The following is a 26,540-nucleotide window of genomic DNA, read 5'->3' as shown; positions in this document are numbered from 1 at the left end:
CCGGCAAGAAGCGGAGTGGCGGAGGGTGGACGCTGGTGGCCGTGGTGCCGCTGGGCTCCAACAGCCTGGGCCAGGAGATAATCCGGGATTGTCTAATTGACGTTCCTTATTTGTCACATAGTGTTTAAAGCCAACAGTGAACGACTGTGACTTGTCCCCACAGCTGCCGCCCCCCCCTTCCCGGGCTCAGCTTCGCCTTTCGGGGGAATTCTTGCAGCTGGGGCTTTGTCCAGGCCAGGCGAGCGCGGCAGCGAGCGTGCCAGCGCCTGGCAGAGCCAGCGTGGTGCTGCTGTCTCAGGCTGTAGGTCACTGTCACGGGCGGTGTCGGGAGCAGCGGGGTCCTGTCCCCCTCTGCCTGGGGCGAATCAGGGCTGTGCGTCCCCGCTGCCTGTGCCAGATCCTCCACGGTGCAAGGCGGCAGCGTGAGCCCCTCACCTCTCGAGGGGCAGTTGCATTCGGCAGTGACGGGAGGTGTGTGGTGGTGGGGTGTTCTGGCAGGAGAGCGGATGGTTGATCCTTTCCCAGGAGCGTGCCGGGTCCACCGGGTCTTGTGGAGGAGAACAGCCGGTGCAGCGGCTGGAGGGTTTGCTGGGAGGATTTGGATTGAGATCGTGTTCATGGGAACCTGAAAAGAGCTTTGGGCAGCGCAGGCTGTGTAGGTGCCCAGGGACCGGAGGGGACAGTCCTTGAGCATCCCCAGCAGCCACAGCCCTGCGCTGGATGGGGAGGTGGGGCTGGGGCTGTTGCAGGGGTCCCACGGCGGCTGTGCCGCAGACCCGGAGGAGGCTTTGGGTCGGCGCTGGTGCCAGCGGGACGTCACCCTCGGCCCTGCTGTGACAGTGACGCCGCGGCCCCGCGCCGGAGGCTCTGCTGGGCCAGGAGAGGTTTGTCACCGTAAGAGCTGATGAGACTGGGAAGGGGTGGAAGGGGGACCCAGCCTGGCAATTGCTGCTTGGTGGCAAAATGAGGGGCAACCTCTGGTCCCCGGCGCTGGCGGCATCTCGCTCGTGTCCCCGCGTTGCCTCCCCTGTCCTCGCCTGCCGTCTCCTCCTTCCCTTGCCTGCCTCCCTGACACATCTTTTCCAAAGACGACCTACATTTTTTTTGCCACGGCTGCTGCCTGTGCTGCTCCTGCAGCTCCTCTCCCTCCCCCATCTTCCTCTTTCTTTACCGCAAATATTTATAGGCGCCCGTGTTGGCTGTGCCCCCCCCGCCCCCTCCGGGTGGCTGGCTCGCCGGTGGGTGATGGTGCCCAGCTGGCTCTAAGCCCTTTTCCTGCAAGGATGGGGCTTGACTTGAGGGGTTGAAGGTCTGTGAAAATGGCTTGTGGGATGGAGAAGGGCAGGGAAGCCACAGCAGGGAAGTGTCCCGGGGAGAAAAGAGGGGAGACTAAGCTGCAGGGTCTAACATGCATCTCCCCACAGGATGAGATTGAGGAGCTACGTGCCGAGATGCTGGAGATGAGGGATGTCTACATGGAAGAGGACGTCTACCAGCTGCAGGAGCTCCGGCAGCAGCTGGACCAGGCCAGCAAGACCTGCCGCATCCTGCAGTACCGGCTGCGCAAGGCCGAGCGCCGCAGCCTGCGCGTGGCACAGACGGGCCAGGTGGACGGCGAGCTCATCCACAGCCTCGAGCAGGATGTCAAGGTGAGGCCAGGAGGGCGATGTCCCCATCTGGGCAGTCCCCAGGTTCCCCAGAGTGGTTTTTGGTGAGATGTGGCCATGATGGCCGGTGCGGCACGAGGTGGTGGGAGGGGATGTTGGGGTGCAGGGAGCTCCAGGGGACTGTGCTGTTTACGGGGTGCAGCCCCTTAGTGGGAGCATCGCGCTTCCCCACTAGCAGTGATGGTACCAGACGTGGGAAGCAGTGCTTTTGGCTCATGGGTGGTCTGGGCATGGGGGCGTTTGGGGGCGCCCGGGGGGTGGAGAGGGCCAGCGTTGCCCGAGGATGGGGGTCTCACAGTGCCATATATGAGGTTCATCCTGTGCAGGCTGGAGCCCAGTCCAGCCATGTGCCCCGAGGTCCAGCTCCTTTGTCCTGCACCGGTAGGGACAGGATGGGGCCACCATCGCGGGCTGGAGCAGCACGAGTGCGCAGGGAGTGAGCGGGGGGACCAGGACCCTGAGGACCTGGGAGCTGCTCCTCTCGGCTGTCAGGGAAACCTTGCACAGCCCTGGGCATCACAGCACGCTGGGCTGGGGCAGGGACAAGGGGATTTCTGTGGGGTGACGCTGCTTCATCCTCACCAGCTGCTGGCCCTCAAGGAGCCGCCGGTGCCAGTGAGTGTTTGCTGAGTGCTCTTGCCTACAGGACCGCTGCCAGGAGGGGGGTGCGGTGGCAGCCAGAGACGGCTCCCGGGGGGATGGGCAACAGCTTGAGGAGTAACTTAGTTTTTTGAGCAGAAAACAGCCAGTCCCGGAGCTGAGACATGCCACAAGTGCAGGGCTGCGAACCCGCCTTGGGCTGCCCGTCCCTGCTGGGGGCTCGGCCCCCTCCCCAAATCACCCAACAGGCCCCAGCTTGGGGTGCTGCTGCCAAAAATGCCCCCTCCGGTTTCTCCCTTCCTGGGAAAGAAAGCGGAGCCCATCCTTGGGTGGAACGGGAGCCCGGCCCCGTGGTCTGAGCCCCCCCCAGCCCTGCAGCAGGGGTTGCTGCTGCCTCTGCAGCGCTGGTACCCTGGGCTGGGCGGGGGACAAGGGGGATCGGGATTTTTCCCTTCCTTTGTGCTGTTAAGCTCCCTTTATGCCGGGGCGCTGCCCTCTAGCAGGGATCCAGACGGGGAGCTCTGGGCCTTGCCTGGGATGGATGGAGACACCCTTCACCCTGGGGGCAGCTGCTATTTTTCCGTAATGTGATGCAGCAGCTCGCCTTTCTCTCAACCCGCACAGTTGCTGCCTGCGGTGAGAGGCTGCCTGCTCTGGTGCTGCCCGACGGCTTTTCCTGCCCTTTGGGGGCTTTTCCAGCCTTGCGGTGTGGTGGAAAAGTACAAAAAGGGCGATGAGCATCCTGCAGCATCATGCTAGGGTTGGGGAAGGCAGGGTTTGGCCAGGGGATGGGGGCGCAGGGTGAAGGAGAAACAGCAAGCAATCGAGGGGACGCACACCAGGGTGTCACCCAGCATCGTGTCTGCTCCACAAGGTCTCAGTAACAACCTGCCGATCTCTGCACCAGGGCTGTAGGTGCCCAGGCACCACGGTCGCAGCCCTGCGCAGCCTGCGCCCAGCCTGATGACAGCCCCGCTGTGTCCCCAGGTGGCCAAGGATGTCTCCGTGCGGCTCCACAATGAGCTGGAGGCGGTGGAGAAGAAGAGGATCAGGCTGGAGGAGGAGAATGAGGACCTGCGCCAGCGGCTCATCGAGACGGAGCTGGCCAAGCAGGTGGTGCAGAATGAGATGGACAAGCTCCGAGAGGTGAGGGGGACAAGGGAGGGGGACGGGGAGGTGTCCCCAAGGCTCTGCCTGTAGCAGGTGTCCTGGCCCTGCACCACAGGATCCCCCCATCCCTGCTCGCATCGCTGAAACCCAAACCGTGCTGCAGATGCTTGTGAAATCCGAGCAGCCCGAGCGAGGCGTGCTTCATCCCACCCTGCAGGCACAGGGTGGCCCTACCCCATCCCAGGGGGGCTCTGGGACTTGCCCCCTGCACTAGAGCCACTTTCTGTGTCCTCAGCTGCTTGCTCAGCCCCCCGACCCGGGCCATGCCCAACTCCCACCGGCCAAAGCTCTGCACGATGCGCGGAGCCCACCGTGTCCCTGGCGCAGTGCCCGGCGCTGGCCGTATCCTGACCGTGTGCTGCCGGTTCAAACCAGGCCGAGCTGTGGGGCTGCGTGGCAGCGGTGTCCCAGGGGTGTCCCGGTGGTGCTGCGGAGCTGGATGGGGTTCCCATCTGTGTCCTGGGAAGCCGTGTGCCACGCATGTACGCATACGTGTGGGTCCAGGGTGCTCTGTGCCATGCCGGGTTTGGGACCAGCTCCCAGCCAGGAGCAGTGTCGTCCTCGGTGACAGGAAAGGCATCCCGGTGACAGCGTGGACTTGTGATCCATTGCAGCACTTGTAACCCACTTCCCTACTGCCCGGGATGCCATCGGTCCCGGGGGAGCCTCGGGAAGCATCGCTGGCTGAGCCGTCGGGGCAGCGCATGGCAGGAGATGTGCTGCGGCAGAACTTGAGCCCCGCTCCCACCGAGGACGGGGACGCGATGCTGGGCAGGGTCCCTCTGCCCCCCGGCCGTGCTCCCCTGCGTGGCAGGGCAGGGAGCCAGCACACGGCTTGGCATCTCCGGGGCCGGTTCCGGTCAACGCCAGGACCGGCTCCTGGTGAGCTGCAGGACCCAACTGTGGTTGCACGCATCCCCTCTGCAGCCACCTTCTCTCGGGGTGGCACAGAGCAGCGTCACCCCAGACGGGGTGTCTTGTCCCTCCACTGCGCAGCCTCCGCTAACAGGCGTGAAATGGGTTTCCCTGCAGCCAGCGAGCGCAGGCTGAATAACAAATGGCAGCAGCGGGAGCCGGGCTGGAGGACTCTTGCGCTTGAAAAACAGGCAGAGAAAATGGTTGTGTGGTCGGTGCATGGGGAGACCTGAGCGCCAGCTGCTGCCTTGTCCTGGCCAAAGAGCGCGGGACAGGATAGGGCCCCTCTCTGCAGCTGGGTGAGCCCAAAGGGGACAGGCTGCTGGCTGGCACAGCTCGGAGCTCCCTGAGCCCAGGGATGGCATGTCCCCAGGCTAGCAAGGGCATTGGGGTTACTCACTGATTGCAGAGCGCTAATTAGACAAAGAGTGAGTTAACACCCCTCCTCCACCTCCTCCCTGCTGCTGGAGGGCACAGAGGGTGGCGGAGCTTGTTAGCAGCAAAGCCAACATGCAGCAGAGGCTGGGCTGGGCTCACCCCTCAGGGCTGATTATTTCTCCCTTCCAAGAGATTTCTCCCATAATTGGATAATTGTCAGGATGGGCAGATCATCCCCAAAGGCGTGTGCGTTTGCCCCTCTGGCTCTATCCTTCTGTGGGGGCAGGAGAAAAGTGGGATCGGTCCAGGTACCCTGTGCCAAGCCTGCCGCACCCAGCTCGGCCACGAGACCCTCAGGCATGGCCACCCCAAGGTGGAGCGATGACGGCTGCCATCTGACCCAGGGTGCCGGATTGGGGACTGCTTGGGGTCGGGCGATGCCCTTTGCCAGCCCCGGTCCCCAGCGCGGTGGGGGCGAGGGGTGCCGACGTGGCCCAGCCAGCCCCCAGGAGAGGCTCTGCAGCAGCAGCAGCAGCAGCTCCAGCGATGGTCGTGGCCTTAATAGGAAAGCCTGGAGCCCGGCACCTTGGCACAGGCAGCAGCTTACATTTCACAGCTGCTTTCTTTGGCTGCTGGGCCTCAGCGCCAGCTTGGAAATAGGTCCAAGGCAGCTGCATGGATCGGCCGGTGCTCATGGGGGGTGCGTGGATGTTCTTGAGGGTTTTCCCCCAGCTCCCCGCCCCAGATAACTGGCCCTGCTCTGGGCACCCGCTTTTTACCCCTCTTCCAGTCTCCCTTACTGCTCTGTCTGGGCTCCCCATCGCCCAGCTGTCCTCGCTAGCCTGGACATCATCCCTTGTGTCCCCAGAGACCCAAGGGCAGAGTCAGCATCGTCCTGCTGAGGAGCCCTCCCCATAGCTAAGCGACCAGGACATGTCCCTTGCTTGGAGAAGAGGCGATGGCGAGCGTCATCATCTGCTGCTCCCACACTGGGATGCCCCGAGAGCCGTTCCCTGGCCTGGGGCTTGGATTCCCCGCTCCATCCAGCCCTGACGGGGCCGTGACTCAGCCTCTCCACGGCTGGTTTCCTGCTCACTCCTGCTCTCGCGCTGCTCGCTTGCCTGCAGGGGGAATTTCTGGCCAAACCTCATGATACGATAATTGCCGGTCCAGCTTCCCCAAAGCAAAGGGCCTCAGCCCAACAGGGCTCTGGCGTTTTCCTGGCGTTCACAAGCAGCTGGAGAAGGCAGCGTTGATGTCCATCCACGCTGGGTCTGTCTGTCCGTGCCAGGGTGCTGTGCCATCGCTGCAGGTAACAGCTCGCTCTTCTCTCTGCAGAATTCCCTGAAGAAGCGGGGGTCTCGCTCCATCGGGAAGACCGAGAAGAAGCCATCGGTGCAGGTATCGGCACCGGCGCGTCCCGGGCATGCCACAGTGGCCCACCAACACCCCAGGTCATGGTGCTAGCTGGAGAACACGCCTGGCCCAGAAGTAAATCTGGGCATGGCAGCGCCATCCCCTCGCTGGCCGGGCTTTCCGGCCTTTCAGAGACCCTGCATAAGGGAGGGATTGATGTGCTGGGCCATCCTCATTGTCCTCAACCTCTCCCTTGTCTCATTTATCAATGGAGCATCAGTGGCCGGCCGGCGGCTTTAACCCTTTCCGTGTGTTGGGGCTGCAGTAAGGAGCTGAAGAACTTTGGCTTTTACATCGCAAAACTGCTTCTGCTCTTGGGTTGGGGCTGTTGCAGCCTGGGTCCCTCCTGCCTGTGCCTGCTCGAGGGTGGCCCGGGAGCCCCGCAGGGTTTGGGGGAGCTGAGGGTCCCGGTGGGCAGCAGCTCGAGGCCGCGCTGTCCCTGCCAGGCGCAGGGGACGGGGGGGATTTGCCGGCGGCAGCAGGATTTCAGCTGTCACTTGCTGTTGGGCTGAGCTGCTCTGACTCGCTAATGCTGTTACCGGGGCTCGGAGGGGCAGAGCTGCCGTTGCGGGAATAGAAATGCAAGTGTTTTAATACTGGAAAAATCCTCTTTCAAAGGCAAAAGACCCGAAAGGTTTATTTTGGGGAGTAGATCTGCTCCCCCAAAGCCGGGGCAGGGAGGGAGACCCCCTCAAGACGCCGCTGCCACATGCTGCTGAGAGCCTCTCATGGGGGGAACCCCGAGCACCCCGAGGCTTTCTGGGTGACCTGTCATTGCTGGCACAGCCCGCTCTGGGCAGCTTCGGGACGGGGACCCCAGGCCCTCAGAGACTTTCCCCTTCGCTCTTCTATTTGTCATCTGCCTTTAACTCCATTTCAGGCCGGCTGGCGGTCCCAGAGTCCTGCCCCCCATTTCCCCAAAGAGCTGACCGTGGCTTTGCGCCTACAGCCGGCTGTGCCCCGAGCCGAGGGGGCTGTCCCGGAGCCCCTCCATCACCCCCCTGCCCAAAGCTGAAATACGGCCCCTCCTCTGCCTCCTCCCGGGGCAGGAAACAACCCCCAGCCCTGGGCTGCAGTAAACCCCCCTCTCCTTCCCACAGCCCTCGCAGAGCCGAGACCCCTCAGCCTGGGGACGCGGGGCTGGATGCGGCCCCAGCTCTGTGGTGTGACCAATGCTCCCTGGAGGAGCTGGTGCTGGGGAGCAAACCCCAGCTTCCTCGGGTGCAAATGCCCCTGGACGTGCTCCCCCCAGGGCGCTCCCTCTCCCACGCAGCCCCGGCTCGGTGGCCCCGTGGGCTCGTGACTCATCGGTGGCTTCCTGGGCCCCTTTCTCGTGGGGCTGCGCTGGGCGAGCATCCGTGCTCACCGAAACTGGAGTTGGGGGGAACAGAGTCAGTGCTGAGGTCCGCCCCGGGCCCCAGAAGCACTTGAGGTGGTCTTGGGGGCGTGCGTGTCCTTCCAGCGATGCCAAGGGGCAGAGGGACACGCTGGGCTGCTGCTTTTTTTTTTTTTTTTTTTTTTTCTCCCCTGGAAAAACAGGAACTGAGGTCATGTCTGCCCCGGCGGGGAGAGCTGCCCGCGCCAGCCCTCTCCTAATCTCCGCAGCTAATTAGCGGGGGGCACAGCTTTAATGCGCCTTAGCGAGGCCGCGTCTCCGTGCGCGAGCGCGGAAGAGCAGCAGGACGGTTCCTGTGGTCACGGCAGGGCGTTTGGGGAATAAAACGGCAACCCAAATTCATGGGACACCACCCCCCCATCGCCCCTGGCCTTGATATGAGCAGCCCGGGAAGTTTGCAGAGTAAATGGCTGCTGCGGGGTTGGGGGGGGGGGGTGCGTGGCTGGGGGGGGGACTGGGGGGTCAGGAGCACCCAAAGCGGGGGGACAGCTCGTTTCTGCCAGCCAAGGAAACAGAAAAGGGGACGAGTTCAGCCAGGCAGAGGGCTGCCGGGGCCAGCAGCCACCCGGCCAAAGGGCTCGGCCACCTCAGGGCTCCAGCGGGTCCCACGGGGCGAGGGTCGCAGCCCGGCAGGTCCCCTCCTGGCAGTCACCGCGCCGGAGCTCGGAGCACTCGAGTGACCCCACGGCACGGGAAGCCACGAGCTGGACGTCAGGAAATCCTGGTCCTTTATCCAAAAAGCTTTCCAAAGTAGAGAAACGGTCTGTCTGGGCAAAAAGCCGAGATCCTTATTGCTAAATTTAAAAAAAAAACACGTGGAGAAACAGTTCCAAGAAGCAAAAGGGCCTGGGAAGCGGCCAGTGAGCTGATGCAGGGTGTTTGCCTGGGTGTTTGCCTGGGTTTTCTGTCCCCTGGAAAGGTGATGGCAGCGAGGATGAGTGCTGGGCAAGGGCTGGGACTTCGGGAGGTGTCCAGCCGAAACTGGTGCTTCTCCCCATGACAGAGTGTTTGGGGCTGAGCGGGAGGAGCAGAGCTCCGGCGGGGGGGCGTGCAGCGGCAGTAGTGCCAGTTGTTTCAGCGCTTGCCAGTTTTCAGGAGGAAACCTTGTTGGTGGCTTTTATCTTCCTCTGCGGAGTCTGACAGCTTTCCCTCCCCCTGCTCCCCACAGTGGATTGGGCTGCAGCGGGGCTGGGCTCCGTCCCCGCATCCCCGGCGGTGGCTCGGTGTCCTTCCTGGGGCCGGAGCCACGTGTCTCCTCGCCTGGGCATCCTGCCCTGTCTCTGGGCTCTCCCTGAAAGCCTTCAGGATGGATCCTCAATTGTTTTTTTCTCCTCTGTGAACCAGGGCTGTGGCTCCCCCGGGGTGACAGGGGTGGGAGGGCAGCATGTCCGCAGGGCTCGCTCGGAGCCACCGTGGCCCCTGGGAGCACGTTTCTAACGGCCGTGCCCTCTCGGTCCCCAGGAGGACAGCGCAGACCTGAAGTGCCAGCTGCATTTTGCCAAGGAGGAGTCGGCCCTGATGTGCAAGAAGCTGACCAAGCTGGCCAAGGAGAACGACGGCATGAAGGAGGAGCTGCTGAAGTACAGGTCCCTGTACGGGGACCTCGACAGCTCCCTCTCTGTGGAGGAGCTGGCAGACTCTCCCCACTCCCGGGAGGCCGAGCTGAAGGTCCACCTCAAGCTGGTGGAGGAAGAAGCCAACATCCTCAGCCGGAGGATAGTGGAGCTGGAGGTGGAAAACCGCGGGCTGCGGGCGGAGATGGACGACATGAAGGGCCAGGGGGACAGAGAGCTGCCAGGGCAGGACGCGCGGTTCCTGGCAGGCATCTCGGGCTGCGGGGACGCAGGGGACACGGTGGCGGAGCTGCGCCGGCACCTGCAGTTCGTGGAGGAGGAGGCCGAGCTGCTGAGGCGCTCACTGCTGGAGCTGGAGGACCAGAACAAGCTCCTCCTGAACGAGCTGACCAAGTACAAGTCGGACCACGAGCTGGACGTGACGCTGTCAGAGGACAGCTGCTCGGTGGTCAGCGAGCCCTCGCAGGAGGAGCTGGCCACGGCCAAGGTGCAGATCAGCGAGCTGAGCGGCAAGGTGAAGAAGCTGCAGTACGAGAACCGCGTGCTGCTCTCCAACCTCCAGCGCTGCGACCTGGCCTCCTGCCAGACCACCCGGCCCATGCTGGAGACCGACGCCGAGGCTGGCGACTCAGCACAGTGCATCCCTACCGCCGGCTGGAGGGATGGGATGGGCAGCGGCGAAGCCGATGGGCAGGACAGGCTGCCCAGCGGTGGGAAGGTGCCCGATGGTCCCGCCAAGCTGCTCAAGCCCAAAGACCTGGAGACCTTGCTGGGCATCCGGGACCAGGCAACGCTCGTCAGCAAAGCGATCGACGTCTTGATTTCAGATGCCAACGGCTTCACCTCCGGGCTGAAGGCTTGCTTGGACAACGAGTGCGTGGGGGGGCTGCTGGGCGAGGCGGTGGGTAGCGGCGGCGAGAGCCCCAGCGACGCCAAGCTGATGAACGTGCTCCTCATGCGGCTGGGCGTGCTGCAGCAGGACCTGGGCTGCTTCGCGAGGAAGGTGGACCACCTCACCAGTGGTCTCAAGGAGCACGCGGACTCCTTCCCTTTCTCCGGCCCTGGCAGCCACGACGCCACCAAAGAGGGGCTGCAGAAGGAGCATGCCTCCGACTTCCAGGTACGGGCTTCTTCCCACGTCCCCCGCAGCAGCTGCCGCTTTATTTGCCGCCCCGTTTCCTCCCGCTTTAACGGAGCAAACCCCGATCCCCAACGTAACCTCCTTCCTGCCTCTCCCAGAGCAAAACCCAAACTAACACCTCGCTGCATGCCAGTGGCACCGGGGACAAGGTAGGACTCTGCTCCAACAGAGTGTGCCCAGGGCAGGAGGCGGTGGGCATCCTGGTGCATCCCGACACGGGCCGGTCGTGCCGAGACTGCCCTGCTGTGGCCGGGGGCTCTCGGGTGCCATCCCACCTTAGCAGGGGCCAACGTTTCGGGTGCTCAGCCCAACATCCCCGGCTCAGAAGCTCTTTTCTTATTGGGGCTGAGCTGGGTGGGAGGAGAGCAGCCCGCAGCCGCCTGAAAGCAGCCCAAATTGCGGGGACCCCGCTTGCAAGAAGCCTCAGCCCCCAGTGGTACCCAGGCAGTGGTAATTTGGGGAGCAAAGGCTCCAGTGTGAATCTGCATCCCATGGGGAGCACCTTCGGAGCAGCGGAGGGGGCCCAGCTCGTGCTGGGGGCCAGGGATGTCAATGGTGGTTGGGGCCACAGGCACAAGCCCCTTTTTCTGGAGCACACTCGCTTGTTCAGAGTCCTATTTTACTGCATGCGGTCCCACCAGCCCCGGGTCCCAGTCTGCCCCAGTCACTGCATGGCACCGTAACTGGTGTTTGCACATTTTTTCCCTCTTTCTCTCTTTTTTCCCCTTTCCCCAAACAATCCAGGCCACGTGTCTCCTCATCCTGTGTTTCCTTTTGGTTTCTGCATTGTCTCCTGCCATGGTGATGAAGCTCCTTCTCCTCCTCATCCTTTTTGTTGTCTTGTAGTTCTTTACTGTTTCGGAAACCCATTGTTTTGTTTTCTGGCTTTTTTTTCCTTCCCGCTCTTTTGGTTTGTTCTCATTAACTTGCCCACGCATGCAGCAGCCTGATTTTAGGGACGCCGACCCTTACTGCATCCCCCACGCCAAGGACATGGACCCTACACATCCCCGGAGCTACAAAACCTGCCGGCCTGAGGACAACGACTCCTACGCCACCGAGGTACGACACGGGCAGGGAGCCGTGTCTCCCCGGGGTTGGGGACGGTGCTGTGGGGATGGGGTTGTCCCTCCTGAGAGCAGGGGACAAGGGAAGCCGCAGAGCCCCATCGGGGAGGGACGCGGGGAGCCACGGCCAGGCGCAGCCCATCGTCCCCATCCCCTCCCCGGGCCGTTGCAGATGAAGGAGCTGCAGCTGGTGCTGTCGGAGGCCAACGAGAGCCTGCGGGGACTGCAGGAGCAGCTCTCGCAGGAGAGGCAGCTGAGGAAGGACGAGGTGGACAACTTCTCGCAGAAGATCTGCCAGGTAAGCGGGCAGCAGCCCCGATCCTTGGGAAACGCGTGTCCCTGCACCCATGGCTGTGCCACCTCCAGCCCCAGACTGATGACCTGCGTGGGGACCTGGGTGTCACCCAGGACCGCACACAGCGTGTCCCATCTTCAAAGGGCACAGGGGCCGAGTGCACTCCTCCTTGCACATGGGCGTGCAGCCATGCAGGGCTCCCACCCACGGTGGTGCCTCGATGGCCCTGCTGTCCCCAGCCCGCGGCCGCAGCGTTGTACTTCCCTGGGGGTGTTAAATACGCGGCCAGCACCAGGCTCAGCCCCAGACCCTGGGGTGGAGGCACCACATCGCTGCCAGCAGCCCCTGTCTCAGAGCCCACGCGTCTCTCCGCAGCTGAAGGAGGACCACCAGAAAGCGCTGCTGCGGCGGGAGTTTGAGCTGCAGAGCCTGAACCTGCAGAGGCGGCTGGAGCAGAAGTTCTGGAGCCAGGAGAAGAACCTGCTGGTTCAGGAGTCACAGCAGTTCAGGCAGAGCTTCCTCCTGCTCTTCATGAAGCTCAAGTGGTTCCTCAAGCGTTGGCGCCAGGGCAAGATGGTGCACAGCGAGGGCGAGGACTTTTTGGAGGTACTGTGGGCTGGGGGGGCTCTCACCTCAGCTGCTGTGGAGGGGGGACCGTGCTGTCGGGCATCCCCAGGGTTGTCCCTCACACCTACGTGTCCCACCCAGGGCTGCTCGGGTGTCCCCCATCCCTGGCCGTGGGCGCTGGGTCCCCACACCACCCCAGCCATGCTGTCTTCCGCAGGTGAACAGCATGAAGGAGCTGTACCTGCTGCTGGAGGAGGAGGAGCTCGCCCCGCAGCAGCAGGCGGACAACAAGACGTGTGCCGGGGACGCCTGGACCCCCAACACGGTGAGGGAGGTCCCCATGAGCCCAGGGGGTGGGCAGGATCAGCCCCTGCCACAGCTGTGTGGCACGGGGTGGCTGCTCTTCCCAGGGTGCCTGGTTGGGAGGGGATGCTCCCCTGCCCTGGTGGCACCCCCTGTCCCTCACCCTGGGGGTGGGCAACCTGCAGGGATGGGGTGCAGAGAGGGCAGCTCCCACGGGGTCCTACCCTGTTGGGTCCCCTCTGGCACGGGGCCCCCGCTCCCCCTGCTCACCCCCGATGCGCCGGCAGCCCAACGAGTGCATCAAGACGCTGGCGGACATGAAGGTGACCCTGAAGGAGCTGTGCACGGAGCTGCGGGAGGAGCGGCGCGGTGCCAGCGAGCTGCAGCAGCAGTTCACCAAGGCCAAGGCTGCCTGGGAGATGGAGCGCGCCGAGCTCAAGTGCCACATCGCCCAGGTGGGAGCCCCGAGCACCCCACGGGCTGGAGGGGGTCCCCCTTGCCTGGTGGGGACGTGGGGCTGGTGGCTGCGCGCGCCGTGTGCCAAGCGCTGACGGTTGGGCAGGGCTGGGAGGCAGGGTGGCACTGTGGGAATCTCAATTAGCAGCCGCTCCGGCAGGCGAGTTTCTATAGCAACGGGGCTGGCACAAAAATCCGATTGTAGAGCAGCAGAGGATGCTCTTTATTCCTCCGCTGGGTTTGTCTGGGGTGGGCAGGATGATAGTGGGGCTCAGCATCCCTCCCCAGGACAGGCATCTAGGAATAGCATCAGAGCCCTCCTCTCCTCCCCGGGGTCACAGCACGGGTGGGTGCTCTGCACCTCTGCTCATGCTGCGAGAGGGATGTACGGCTGCGGCGAGAGCAGGAGGTGGAGGGAGGGCAGCCTCGCGCTGGGGGGGGCTCCTGCGCACAGCAGCAGTCTCCTCCGCCCCCCAGCCCTCCCTCGCAGCGATGAGGGCTTCCACTCCCTTGCGCTGTGCTGGCAGCAGCCCGTGGCTGTACATCAGCTCCGCTCCCCAGAGCAGGTGCCAGCGCCGCCCAGGCAGGATTTCTGTGGGCAGAGCTCAGCGGTGGTCCCCAGTTCCCCTCTCTCCCCCCAAAAGAGAGCAGAGCTGCCATGGTGGCAGCACCCTGCCTTCAGGTGCCTTCCTGGCTGCCAGCGACAGCAGCATCCTCGGGGACTGCTCTGCCCGCCTCGCAGGCGATGCCGCCCCTCTCCCGCAGTCGGGTCCAGCGGGCAGGATTACGGGCAGAGCGCAGCCGAGCAGACGGGCCATTGAGCCCGTGTCCCACTGAGTGACCGTCTGCTGGGCCGTCTGGCATGACATGGCTGCAAGCCCGGGCTGGCGGCAGCTCGGCCGTGCCCACAGGCGAACCGTGCTGTGCAACACGGCCTTGGGGACACGCTTGTTGCCCGACCACGGGACCTGCACTGGGAACCGGGCTGCCCACAGCTGGGGATGTCCAGCACCACGCTGGAGCCATGGGTCCCCCACAGCCACCAATGTGTCCCCGCAGCTGGAGTCGAAGGCAGGCAAAGGCATCGCAGAGCGCATGCTGCCGGACTGGAAGGTGGCATTGAAGAGGGAGCGCGAGGAGCACCAGCATCTCCTAGCCGAGTCCTACAGTGCCGTCATGGACCTCACCAAGCAGCTGCAGATCAGCGAGAAGAACTGGAACCAGGAGAAAGTGGAGCTGCTGGCCCGCTTCAAGGAGGAGCAGCAGCAGGCAGAGCAGCAAGCTAAAGACCTGCAGAACAAAATCAACCAGGTATGGTGTATGCTCATCGTGAACGTGTCCTCCAGCCTCTGCCACTTGCCCCCCCGTGTGCCCTGAGAGCAAACGCTTGGGGCACACACCAGGGGCAAGTGGCAGATGCTTTTGCTTGCCCAGAGGGGCACATGTTGCACACATGGAGTGACCAACACGTTCTCCAGTTGCAGAAAGGAGCCAACCCATGGGCATTGAAACACTCCGAAATGGAGAAGCACGGCAGCAACTGGAAAGAGGTGGGCAAGAGAAGGTGGAGGGCTCTCGGGGTGCTCGTTGGGCTCAGGTCTATGCTAAGGGTTAGATGGGAGGTAGTGTGAACCCCAAATAACACCCCCTTGAACAGCAAACCAGGCTGCAAGGGGGAGCACCAGGCACTGGGGAAAACGAGTGGGTGGAGAGCGTGGCTGAACCCCAAGGGCTTCAGTGGGGTTATAAAAAGTCGATGTAAAATAGATGTGGGCACAGCGAGCCCCACGTAGCCCTGGGAATGGGATGCCAGGCTGGGGTGCATGGCGGGGCGGTAGTGCTGGAGAGGAGCAGGGAGCTCCAGCCCATCTGTGTACTTCGGTGCTGTGCTTGCTGACACCACAGCTCACTTCTGTGTCCTCTTAGGCTCTCAATGAAAAAATCACAGACAAAGAGACAAGCTCTGAAGCAGAAGCCAAGGGAACCAACCTCAAAAGGTGAGCGTGCTGGTGCCTGCATGGTCCCCAGGGCACGGAGGAGGCTGCGCAGGGCTGTCCCAGGGTTGGCAGCCCCGGCAGCTGGGGGAGAGATGCAGCCATGGTCCAGGCTTGCCCTGGAGGCCAAGGGCTCCCATGAGGAGCAGGACTGGGTGCCCAGGAGGGTCTCGTTGGGGTGGGAGTGGGGTGCCTCCAGCTGCCCCCCAACCTGCTGCCCTGTCCCCTTGTGAGCCCCATCCTCTCTCTTCCCACAGGACCAAGTCCGTTTCCTCCATGTCAGAGTTTGAAAGCTTGCTCGACTGTTCTCCCTACCTCCCTGGAAAGACCGCGCCGGGGCTGGGCGACCATTCCCGGGGCAAAAAGGCATCCGCGGCCGCCCAGCTGCTGCCCAACGGGATCCGGGACAGCACCGGCATTCCTCCCTCAAACTGTACATATGTGAATATTGAGCAACCTGTCCCCGACAGCCTGGCCAAGGAGAAGTTGGGCATCTCCTCCTGGGACTACTCGCGGGCAAGCAGCCTCTCCGGGCACGACCCAGCCCAGAAGCAAATGCAGAGGAGCTACACGGCGCCCGACAAGACGGGGATCCGCATCTACTACAGCCCGCCGGTGGTGCGGCGGCTGGAAGCGCCTCTGGTGCACAACAAGGAGGGGAAGATCATGATTGAACCTGGGTTCTTGTTCACCATGGCCAAGCCGAAGGAGCCGGAGGAGTCGGCCAGTGCCGAGAGCACCTACAGCCAGTGGCTCTGCAACTTCTCCAAGCAGCAGCGGGAGCTGCTGGACGGCGGCACGGTGGAGAGCGCGGTGCCACCAGTGCCCCGCTTCCCCCCCTCGCTGCACGACCTGGAGATCTCTGGCAACATGAGCGACGACATGAAGGAGATCACCAACTGCGTGCGGCAGGCCATCCGCTCCAGCTCGCTGGAGAGGAAAGTGAAAAGCGCCTCCAGCCAGACGGTGGGACTGGCCCACGTGGGGACACAGACCATCCAGACAGTGAGCGTTGGCCTGCAGACGGACCTGCCGCGCGGCAGCGGCGTGCACGGCAAGAGCTGGTCCCCGCGCAGCTCCTCCCTCGTGTCCGTGCGCAGCAAGCAGATCTCCTCCTCCCTGGATAAGGTCCACTCCAGGATTGAGCGGCCGTGCTGCTCCCCAAAATACGGCTCTCCAAAGCTCCAGAGGAGGTCTTCCTCCAAGCTGGACGCCTCCAAGGACAGGAGCCTCTGGAACCTGCACCAGAGCAAGCAGAACGGCTCTGCCTGGGCCCGCTCCACCACCACCCGCGACAGCCCCGTCCTCAGCAACATCAACGATGGCTTGTCCAGCTTGTTCAGCGTGGTGGAGCACGCGGGCAGCACCGAGTCCATCTGGAAGCCGGGCTGCCCTGAGAGCAGCCGGGCCAAGCCTGAAGCACCCAAGTACGGCCTCGTGCAGGAGTTCTTCAGGAACGTCTGCGGGCGGGCACAGAGCCCCACCGCCCCTGCGGAGAAGAAGGAGTCCACCGGGGAGGAGGGCAGCAAGAGAGCCGAGCACCCCAGCCCAGCCACCCACCACCCGGCTGAAAACATCTCCCGCATCTTGAACAAGAAAGTCCTCAAGCAGAGCAGCTGCGAGGACCCCAAACCCTCGTCCCCCGGCCAGGGGTGTAAGGACGCAGCCCTGCGGGACCCCGACCTCATCTCGGCCATAGCCAGCGAGGTAACGAGGCAGGGTGCCCCCCCAGGGTGTCCCGCCGTGGCAGGGGACGGGGCGCCCGACCCCTCTAACTCCCCTGTGCCCTGTCTATCTTTGCAGGACACGGCGTGTGACTGCAGCTCCCAGTCCCTCACCTCCTGCTTCGCCCGGCCGTCCCGCTCCGCTGTCCGCCATTCCCCCTCCAAGTGCAAACTGCACCCCGCGGACCCCCCCAGGGTGGAGGAGAAGCTGGGGACCTCGAGTGAGTGAGGACGGGGGGCCGGGGGACGCAGCGTGCCTGCTTTCCACTCTCCTGCCGGAAGAGCGCTCGCGCTGACGCCCCGCGGGGGCCCCTCTCAGAGGCGGCGCGGGCGCATCTGTCTCCTAACCGTCCCCTCGCCCCCGGGGACGTTTATGAAGCAGATGTGGAGCCAGCGGCGGAGGCTGCCGGCAACCCTGGGGTGTGCGGGGACATCCCGCCGGGATGGCTGCTTCACCTCCCGCCTGTGCGGAGACCCGCTCCCTTGGAGCCGCTGCTGGCACCGGGGGGGGTCCTCGCCGGTGCCCACCGCCCCAGGAATGTCAGCCGAGACCCCGCCATGCCGAGGGCTCACAGGGGCCCCGAGAAGGGGAGAGCAGCCGGGGGAGGCTGCTCATGTAGATAGGGCAGGGCTGGGGCGAAGCGTGGCAGGGACGCCGTATGGATGCGATGGATGGAGGCGTGATGCTGTGCTGGGCCCCGCGGCCGGAGGGTGCTGGCTCTGGCGTCCGCAGCCACTGCCAGCGCTGCCCGCGCTGCCTGCCCTGCCCGAGCTCCAGCGCATCCCTGCCAGCCCCGATTGCGGCGCGGTTGCATCAGCCACGGGGCAGCACGTGCTTCCCCGGGCAGGAAGGAGGCGGGGAGGGTCCCTGCGGTCACCCAGGCTGGGCTGGGTGTGGGGGCCCTCCCTGGCCACCCTTTTGCTCTTGGCGGGGAGCTGCTGAGGTCCTTCACTGCTGGGAAGGGTCCGGGTGGTCCCCTTGGCTCCTCCAGCTGCAGAGAGAGGGCTGCCGGGTGCACAGGGCCGGGAGAGACAGCGTGTGCCTGCGTGTGTGTGTGCACACTCATGTGCGTGCATATCTCCTCCCACCATCCCGAGGAGCCACGGCTGTGGTGCCCCCCTGCATTGCACCCACCTCCCTGCTCGGGGCCACTTGTAGTTATTTGTTCCTTCAAGTGCTGAATATACAGAATATACATATTTCTCTTTTTTTTTTTTCTTTTTTGTTTTTTTTTTTTTTTTTTGTCCTCCACTTTTGGCTCTGCCCAACTCCGGACAGCCTGCAATGTAAAACCAAGTGCATTTTAAAAATACCGAAATGAGCTACATTGGAGATGCACCAATTGGATTAAGAGATTGTGGGTTGGGAGGCTGCAGCGTGGCCTGCGGTCTGCGCCATGCGTCCCTCGGTCACCACCAGAAAAAGCCTTATCCAGGGAGGGAGGAGGGCAACGGCCGCAGCCCCCGCGGCGGTGCAGAGCTCCCAGGGCTTGGGGGTCTGCGTCCCAGCCCCGCGCAGAGCAGTGTTGGTGCCTCTGTGCAGCCTCAGGAGAGAACAGCAATTTCGGAGGCGGCTGCGTGACCTATTTTCGAGCTGCCTGCCAGAGGCCAGGCAGGGATTCACCCAGATGGAGCTGCCTGCAGGTGCCTGCGCCTCCTGGGGCTCTGCGCATTGCTCAGGGGCTGGGTACCTTGCTCTGGGGGCTCTAGACATTGCTCCAGGGGCTCCATGCATTGCTCTGGGGCTCTTTGTCCTGCTCCGGGGGCTCTGCGCATTGCTCTGAGTCCGTGCACACTGCTCCAGGCGTTCCGTACGCTGCGCCGGGGGCTCTGCCCGTTGCTCTGGGGCCGCGTACAGCGCTGCAGGGCCTCTGCGCGTTGCTGTCATCTTGCAGCTTCGTTTAAAAAATGCTCCTGCTGCCGAAGCTGCTGCCCCCTCCCGTCCAGCCGCACACTGCCCACAGCAGGCAGGCTGCATCACTGCCACGTCGCAGCCTCCGTCAGCATCTCCGTGACGGCCACTCACTGCCTGTGTCTCCGGACACACCAGCATCAGCCAGGGCCCAGCAGGCCCAGCACCGATGGCCTTTTGCTCCTGCGGCGCCTGTCCGGCCCCACGGGGACCCTCGTCACCCGGGTGCGGGACGTAGCGGGCAGGTGCTGCCCACCCTCACCAGCAGCCGGGGCCGGGCAGCATCCCTGCCTGCCACCGAGAAGTCGGGTCCCTGCAGCCCGGCAGGCACAGCGCTGCCACGGGCAATCTCCTGCTGTACATAGATCCTTTCGGGGTGGTTTTTAGCATTTTCATTGATAATGGGGGTTTTGGTTTGCTTTGTTTTGGGTTTGTTTTTTTTTAAAAGACTCTCTACTTTTGGAATGTGGTTTCTCATTTTTACAACTGCCTTTTAATTATTTGTAATATTGGTCAGTTCTGTCTTATTCTGTAAATAGCGGTGCTGGGCATTTCCCGCGGGGCCGGGGGCTGAGTCGAGGCCGATGAGGGATTTACGAAAGCCACGGGGAAAATTTGTTTGAGGTGTGGAGGTGGCCGATTCAGCGCTGGCCCCCGTGCAGCCTCTGCCCCTGTCCCCCCCAACGTGCCAGTGCCCGGCCTGGGGCGAAGCCCGAGGTGTTTCGGGCAAAGCCACGCTTGCCCCTGCCCTGTCCTTCTGGTTCCTCTCGCCAGCCCATGCCAAGGTCGCATGAAGGGCACCTTCTGCCCCGATGACGGCCCCCTGCCCGCCCCGTCCTGCACCCCTGTACCATGCCCGCTTGTCGTGTGATGAATAAAGGCCCTGCAACCCCTCGCCCACGCCCTGGGTGCTGCCTTCCCGTGCTGCGATGGGGGGACCATGATGCCTGTCCCGTCTGGGGAACCGGTGCTGCTGTGGAGGGGAGTGTGGGGTGGCTGGGGCACCCGTGGGTGGGGACATGCATCTAGATCCTGTCCCTCTGTCCCCGCCGTCCTGCCAGCTGCCCAGCCCACTCACGGTGTCCCGTCCTCTCCTTACCTGCCTGTCTCTCCCCAACACCATTCCCATGTGCTGACCCCCAACTGTGCCATGCCACCAGGGCTCCTTGTCATCGCCCGTGGGTGCTCCATGGCGTCACTGCCAGCGCTGTCACCTCACACCAGGCTCCTCTTGGCTCTGCATTGTTCTTGTGACGCTGGTGTTTTCATGCCTCCCTTGTCCTGTCCCATCCTGCCCAGCAGCTCACCCCAGCCTGCACGCAGACCCCACAGCCCCTTTCCCATCACTGTCTGTAGTTTCTTGCCCTTGTGCCCCTCATCACCTGCAGGTCCCAGCCTCCTCCAGGCTACTACGTTAAACTGTCCCTCCCTGAGGTCCTCTATTGCCCACCATGATCCCCTCTCCTTCTTTTGCTCCTCCATCATCCTTCATGTCTCATCCTTTTTGTCCCTGCTCTTTGATCCCCCATGTCCCATCTTCCTTCTTGTTATCCTCCATCCTCAATCGCCTTCCTTTCTTCCATTACGTGCTCTTCCATTGCCCATCATGTCCCATCCTTCTTTATTCCGCTCTTTCATCATCCACCTAACCCAACCCAGCCCTCCTTCCTGTGCTCCTCCATCACCTTCCCATGCTCCATCACCCACCATATTCCTATCCTTTTTCCTGTGTACCTCCATCTTTCATGTCCCACCCCTCCTTCCACTGCTCCTCTGTTGTCTACCCGTCCTATCACTCCTTCCTGTGCTCCTGTCACCTACTGTGTCCCATCCCTCCCTGCCATCCTCCTCCATCACCCACCAGGTCCCATCCCTCCTTTCTCTGCTTGTCTGTCAGCCACCATATCCTGTCCCTCCTTCCTGTGCTCCTGTATTCTCCATCATGTCCTATCCCTTCTTGTGCTCCATGGCCACCCACCACTTCCCATCCCTCCCTGTTCTCCACCCCTTTCACATCCTGTCCCTCCTTCCACACTCCTTCCAGCGTGTGCTGTCATCCACTGTGTCCCATCCCACCCTGCCATGCCATGCTCCTCCATTACCCACCATGTCCCCTCCCACCCTGTTGTGTTCCCGCATCCTACATTATGTCCTATCCCTCCTTATTGTTCTCCTCCACCACACCCCATCCATTCTTCCTGCGCTCTTGTCACCCATCACCTCCCATCCCTCCTTCCTGCGCTCCTCTGTTGCTCTTCATATCCCACCTTCCTGTCTTCCTGTCACACTTGCATCCCATCCTTCTCACCTGCTCCTCCTTCATCCACTACATCCCATTCCTTGTTATCCTCATTGACCCCCCACCATGTCCTCATGTCTTCTCTTCCTTCTCCACCTCCACCTTGTCCCATCCATCCTCATCCCACTTTGCCTACACTTTCTCTTTTCCTTTCATATTCCTCCTTATGTCAACATGTCACCATCCCTTCTCATCCTCCATCAGCTCCCACCATCACTCTGTCCTCCTTTACATCTTACCATCTTCTTATCCCTGCTTATCCTTCAGTAGGTCCCACCATCACCCCAACCCATTTCAACATCTTCCACTTCTCATCTTCTCCCCATCTTTCTTCATCCACTTCTGCCTCCTCCTATCTCCTCATCCCCCTCATCCTTTTCCACTTTCCCATCCCAAAATCCACCCTTGCCTCCCACCATTGCCCCATCCCTCCAGCTGCCAATATCACCCAATCTCGCCTCCTCCTCCACCCCCACATTTCCAATCCCCTCCTTGTGTTTCTCCATTTCCCACCATCTCCTCATCCATCCTTCTCCATTGCCCTCCAATCTTTGTCTTCCTCTAATCCCTAAATGTCTCTCCATCACTCCTGTCACCCTCATCCCTCCCCTTCTTCTTTCATCTCCATCTCCACCTCCTTCCTTGTCCTCCACCACCTGCCATCTCATCTCTCCTTGTTTTCCTCTTCCATTTTGCCCGCCTTCTTCATCTTCCTCCACTGCCCCCATCCTTCCCCATGCCGCAACACCACCCACTATTTGCCTGTTCTTACTCATCCTCACTGCCTACCATCTGCCCAGTCCTCCTCATCCTCCTCCAACCTCTCTTTTCCTCTTCATTGTCCTTCACTTTCCACCATTGCCCATACCTCATTGTCCTCCACTTTCCACCATCTCCCATACCTTCTCCCTCATCCTCCATCTCATACCTCTTCTTCCTCCACCTCAGTCTCTCTATAATTCTTGTGAACCTCCACCTCCCATTGTTCTGTCCTTTTTCATGCTCTTTCACCTCTTGCCCTGTCCCTCCTCATACTCAACCTCTGGCTATCTCACCATACCTTGTCATTCACCTCCCACAGCCTCCCTGTTTCTCTTCATACTCCTCCACCTCTCCCCATCTCCCCATCCCTCCTTATCCTCCAAGTGTCCCATCTGTCTCACAGATTTCCCCTCCACCCCTTCCTGACCTCCAACCATCCTCCCTTACCTCACGTCTCCCTCTCTCACTGTCCTTTCATTCTCCTTTACCTCCCAACTCCATCCTGACCACTCATCTTCCCTCAGCCTGACCTCTCCCATTTGTCCATTCCTCTATCCTCCCTGCACTCTTTTACTCCCATCTGACTCCTGTTATTTTCTCCTTCTCTTCCTCCTTCCCCTGCCTTGTATCCCATCCCTTACCAACACAGGAAAGCCACCACCAGCACAGCCATCCCTGATGCAAGCAGGAAGGGCCCTTACTGTTGGGGATGGGATGTGGGGCGAGGTTAGATGGAGAACCAGCCTCCCACACCATCCCCTCTGCTCAATGCACTTGTACAGTAGAGGTAATGGCCATGGCTTGCAGGCAGGGACATTCATGGTGGACATCAGGAAACACTTCTCTCTAGGGCTGGTGCAGCTGGAACTGGTGACTGGGGAAGTGCGAGGATCTCTGCCCTTGGAAGGTTTCACAACTCAGCTAGATAAAGTCACCAATGACCTGATTTAGCATTAGCAATAACTATTTTGGAACACAAAGCTCAATGAGAGCCCCTTGGGATCCCTTCAAGCACACACAGCTTTGGGAGACTTCTCTGAGCAGTGGAGGATTTCCAAGAGGGGCAAGAAAGGCCAGACATGGCTTTGAATGCAGTCCGTGGGATGCTGCAGCACATGAGGAACTATCCCTGCCGCATGCAGCTGCTCCATGGTGCTCAATCAAGACCACCCCATGCGGCTCAAGCAGAACCATCCCATGCTGCCTGAGCAGGACCACCCCACACTGCTCAAGCCTATGCATCTTGAGCAGGATCACATCAGCCTGCTTGAGCGGGACCATCCCACACTCCTTGAGCAGGACCACTCCATGCTACTCCAGCAGGACCATTCCATGCTGCTCAAGCAGAACCACTCCAGGTTTTTGAGCAGGACCACCTAATGCTGCTCAAGCAGAACCATCCCATGCTGTTTGAGCAGGACCATCCCACACTGCTTGAGCAGCAACACCCCATGCTGCTCTAGCAGGATTTCTCCAGGCTGCTTGAGCAGGATGATCCAATGTAGCTTGAGCTTTCCATGTTGCTCCAGCAGGACCACCCCATGTAGCTTGAGCAGGACCAGCTGTTCAAGCAGGACCATCCCAAGCTGCTTGAGTACCATGGGCTAGGCCAAAGTGGCTTCCTGAAAGACTGCCAGATCCCTGGCCAGTGAGCTGTCCCTGAGGTGACCCCTCAGACCCTAGAGCTACGGACCCTTGCATCATCTTCGTTTTCCTTCCCTTGGGCTGGGCCATGGCCATCCCCTTCCAACGACCTTATGGCCGCACTAGGGCACAAGGCTGCTGGCACTGCTGCCAAGGGGAGGACAGGCCTCCTCTCCATCCCGAGGGAGCCCCATACCCTGAGGGACCTGAGTGCAGGGCCTGTTCAGAGCATCCCACATCACTCACGCACAAGGGCCAGCCAGCCTCGCTTGGCTGCAGGCTTTGCCTTGCAATGTTGGAGGCTCCCAGCCATCCCATGGAGGGGACCCTGCCCTCTCCAAGGTGATGTTTCTGAGGGACCATCCCACAGCAATACGGGCAGGGACAGGGCAGCCAGTGTCTTGAGGTGGGGGTGACGTTTGTAAAGCATTCCTGTCCACATGCCTTCCTGGCTGGTAAATCTGGGGGAGGGTGGAGGGAATTTGCTACCTGTGTTAGAAACTAGCTGAACTTACATGTCTCCCCAAGCTGGATTTCTTATTCCAAGTGTTCAAATTGTTGTATATTGTACTGGGATTTTTACATTGAATTACTGTAGAAAACAAAAATTTAAACCAAGTCTGTTAAAAATAAACATTAAAAATCTCTATGAAAACATAAATAAAAGCTGTCTCCAAGTCCTCTTCTTACAAATGTGTCAGAGCAATGATGTGTCTCCAGCGGTGGCTTTCCTGTTCCCAGTCCTGCCTGCCACAGCACCTGGGGATATCAGCTATGGTGAAGATGCAGCTCCTGTGGTTTTGTGATGTCCTGGGTGATGAAGGAAACAGCACCATCTCGCAGTATCTGCCCGACTGCGGAGAGCCTGAGCCCCCAGTGCGAGGCAGTATGGGGTGTTTGTCAGCGGCCCCCTCAGGCTCCCAAATTTGTGTCCCCGCCACAAGGCAGGGCACAGTCGAGGCCACAAGTGAGCAACGCCTGGAGCCTGGTTTTGGGGTCCTGGATGCTGAAGACATGGCTGGAGTGGGACAAGCTGCTGCCTGTCCTGGAGGCAGCTCCCAGACGAGTCACCCACTGCCTCTCACCCTGGCCCGTGGTGCTGCAAAGTCCAACAGGTTTTCGCAGCGAATGGCCAGTCCCTGAGACAAATCGCCCCGAGGCCTGAGCAGCTCAGAGGGTTTGGTGCTGGGGATGCATGAGACCACACCACCCTCTGGCGTCAGCACTGACCTCAGCTCGGTGCCGGCCCTGCTCCGACCATGTCCCCTTGCTCCCAGGTCTGCCTGCCTACCAGCGCATCCTTGCACCTCCCCAAATCCTGCTCACTCAAAGCAGGCCTCATCCTGCTCCCAGCGTATGGACATCCCCACATGGTGTGGGGCAGGACATGGCCAAGCCAGAAGGAAGCAAAGCAGACCTGCTTTGTTGGGTCTGCCATCAGCCCTTGCAGTCCCACCAAGCACTGTTGCAGTCCTGCTACCCCAAGCTGCCTGAGCATGGGACGTGCTCCTGTGCCCACATATGAGCACTCGCCCCTGCCTGAGCTTCACGTCCGAGTGAGGTAGAGGGGTGCGGGGCTGTGGAACAGCTTCAGGCCCCCCCCCCCCCCCCCCCGTGCCCGTAATGGCTTTCTTGCTGCTGGGTACCGGAGAAGCATCCCGGTGCAGCTCAGCTCCCGGCTGCTCCAGGCTCAGGGCAGTGCAGAAGCAGACAGCGCCAGGGGACAGTGTGGGGACGCATATGCCCAGACCCCATGGCTGGGATGAGACCCAGCATGGCCGGCTCCTGTGCTGCACCACGAGACCTGGCTGCAGCGAATTCGTGCCTGGATCCTGCATCGCTGGCACTTTGCAGGCCACGTTGCTGGCACCTCAGACCCTGCACCACTGCCACCTCAGACCCCTCATTGCTGCCACCTCAGACCCCGCATCACTGGCATCGTGTGCCCTGCACTGCCGGCATCGTGGGCCTTGCATTGCCAGCATCGCAGACCCCCACATGGCTGCCACTGCAGACCCTGCACCACTGGCGCTGCGGGCCCTGGCCCAGCAGACCTGCATGGCTGGCAGCTCATCAGCAGAGGGCACGCCGCTGCCGCCTGCCCGCCCAGGCTGCCTGGGCCGCTGCTACCCGAGGTGCAGGCAGGAGCCTGCAGGAGACGGCTGCTCCATGAGCTGCAGTCACTGAGCGCCCCAGAGCTCCAGTTATCTCTTGATGCTCAATACAACAGGGGCAAAAGAAGGTGGCTACATTTCCGACTGTGCAAGGACACTCCGAAGCCTAGGGACAGCTATGAAGCCACATGGGGAAGCCAGTTATTAAACCCCAACCTCTCTAACGTAATCAAGGCATCATCTCTCCCGAGCCCAGTTTCCCTTCCTCTGCAGCCCGAGCCTCTGCTGAAGCTCTTACTGACCTGGTCCCCTCTTCCAGAATGAAAATAGCAGCAGCCGGCAGAGCCCAAGTAAACAAACGAGCCGCTGCGAGAGGAGAGTGCATCTTTATAAGGTTAATTGGCCTCATCTAGGAGACAGACGGACATTTTCTTGTGGCTAGATCGCTCAAAAAGCTCAGGCAAACAGCCGTAACACGTCTCCTGGGTTTGATTTATAACCTTGATTGCGTTTCTAGCTCATCTACATGTAAAATGATTATTAATATATTGTCTGTACTCTGCAGAGGGCTAAATTACCAGGCTCTGATATTCATCAGCTTCTCTTTGAAGCTTAAAACAGCCTGAAATTCAGAGGTCTCTCTCCCAGTGTGTTGTGGTTTAACCCCAGCTGGTAAGTACACACCACGCAGCCGCTTGCTCACCCCTCCCATCCCAGTGGGATGGGGAGGAGAATGGGAAAAAAATAATCATGGATTGACACAAAGACAATTTAATAGGATAACAAGGGAAGATAATAGTAATAATAATAGTAACATCAACAATAATAATAACAACAGCAAAAATAATTATATATAAAACAAGTGATGCACAAATGCAATTGCTCACCACCCATGGAAAAAAAACCCGCTGCCCGGCCTGTTTCCGAGCAGCGATCCCCCTCCCGGCCAGCTCCCCCAGTTACACACGGCGCATGGCGTTCTATGGAGGGAATATCCCTCTGGCCAGCCTGGGTCAGCTGTCCTGGCTGTGCTCTCCAGCTTCTTCTGCACCTGGCAGGGCGTGGGAACCTGAAAGGTCCTTGACTTAGTGTAAGCACTACAACTGCCTTGCAACAACTAAAAACATCAGGGTGTAACACCATTCT

General features: G+C 61.3%; 1 protein-coding gene across 3 annotated transcripts in view; it reads left to right on the top strand.

Moving 5' to 3' along the window:
• MTCL2 (microtubule crosslinking factor 2) overlaps positions 1–21,318 on the top strand; it is a 28,923-nt gene extending 7,605 nt beyond the window's left edge. Inside the window, exons 2-16 of one of the 3 annotated variants that reach the window (XM_075769120.1) lie at positions 1,425–1,649; positions 3,255–3,413; positions 6,069–6,131; positions 9,004–10,236; positions 11,203–11,319; positions 11,497–11,622; positions 11,995–12,225; positions 12,404–12,511; positions 12,777–12,944; positions 14,005–14,256; positions 14,424–14,495; positions 14,872–14,942; positions 15,197–16,646; positions 16,743–16,884; positions 17,943–21,318. In XM_075769120.1, coding sequence (XP_075625235.1) covers positions 1,425–1,649; positions 3,255–3,413; positions 6,069–6,131; positions 9,004–10,236; positions 11,203–11,319; positions 11,497–11,622; positions 11,995–12,225; positions 12,404–12,511; positions 12,777–12,944; positions 14,005–14,256; positions 14,424–14,495; positions 14,872–14,942; positions 15,197–16,646; positions 16,743–16,884; positions 17,943–17,971 — 4,446 coding nt within the window. In that variant the 3' untranslated portion in view covers positions 17,972–21,318. Of the gene's footprint in view, positions 1–1,424; positions 1,650–3,254; positions 3,414–6,068; positions 6,132–9,003; positions 10,237–11,199; positions 11,320–11,496; positions 11,623–11,994; positions 12,226–12,403; positions 12,512–12,776; positions 12,945–14,004; positions 14,257–14,423; positions 14,496–14,871; positions 14,943–15,196; positions 16,647–16,742; positions 16,885–17,942 lie in introns of all 3 variants that reach the window. The other 2 variants (XM_075769121.1, XM_075769119.1) reach the window with 2 other exon arrangements.
• The last annotated feature ends 5,222 nt before the right edge of the window (positions 21,319–26,540 follow it).

The sequence above is a fragment of the Balearica regulorum genome, chromosome 16 (genome assembly GCF_011004875.1).
Source record: "Balearica regulorum gibbericeps isolate bBalReg1 chromosome 16, bBalReg1.pri, whole genome shotgun sequence".
NCBI lineage: Eukaryota > Metazoa > Chordata > Aves > Gruiformes > Gruidae > Balearica > Balearica regulorum.
This window is presented reverse-complemented; position numbering and strand designations above follow the sequence as displayed.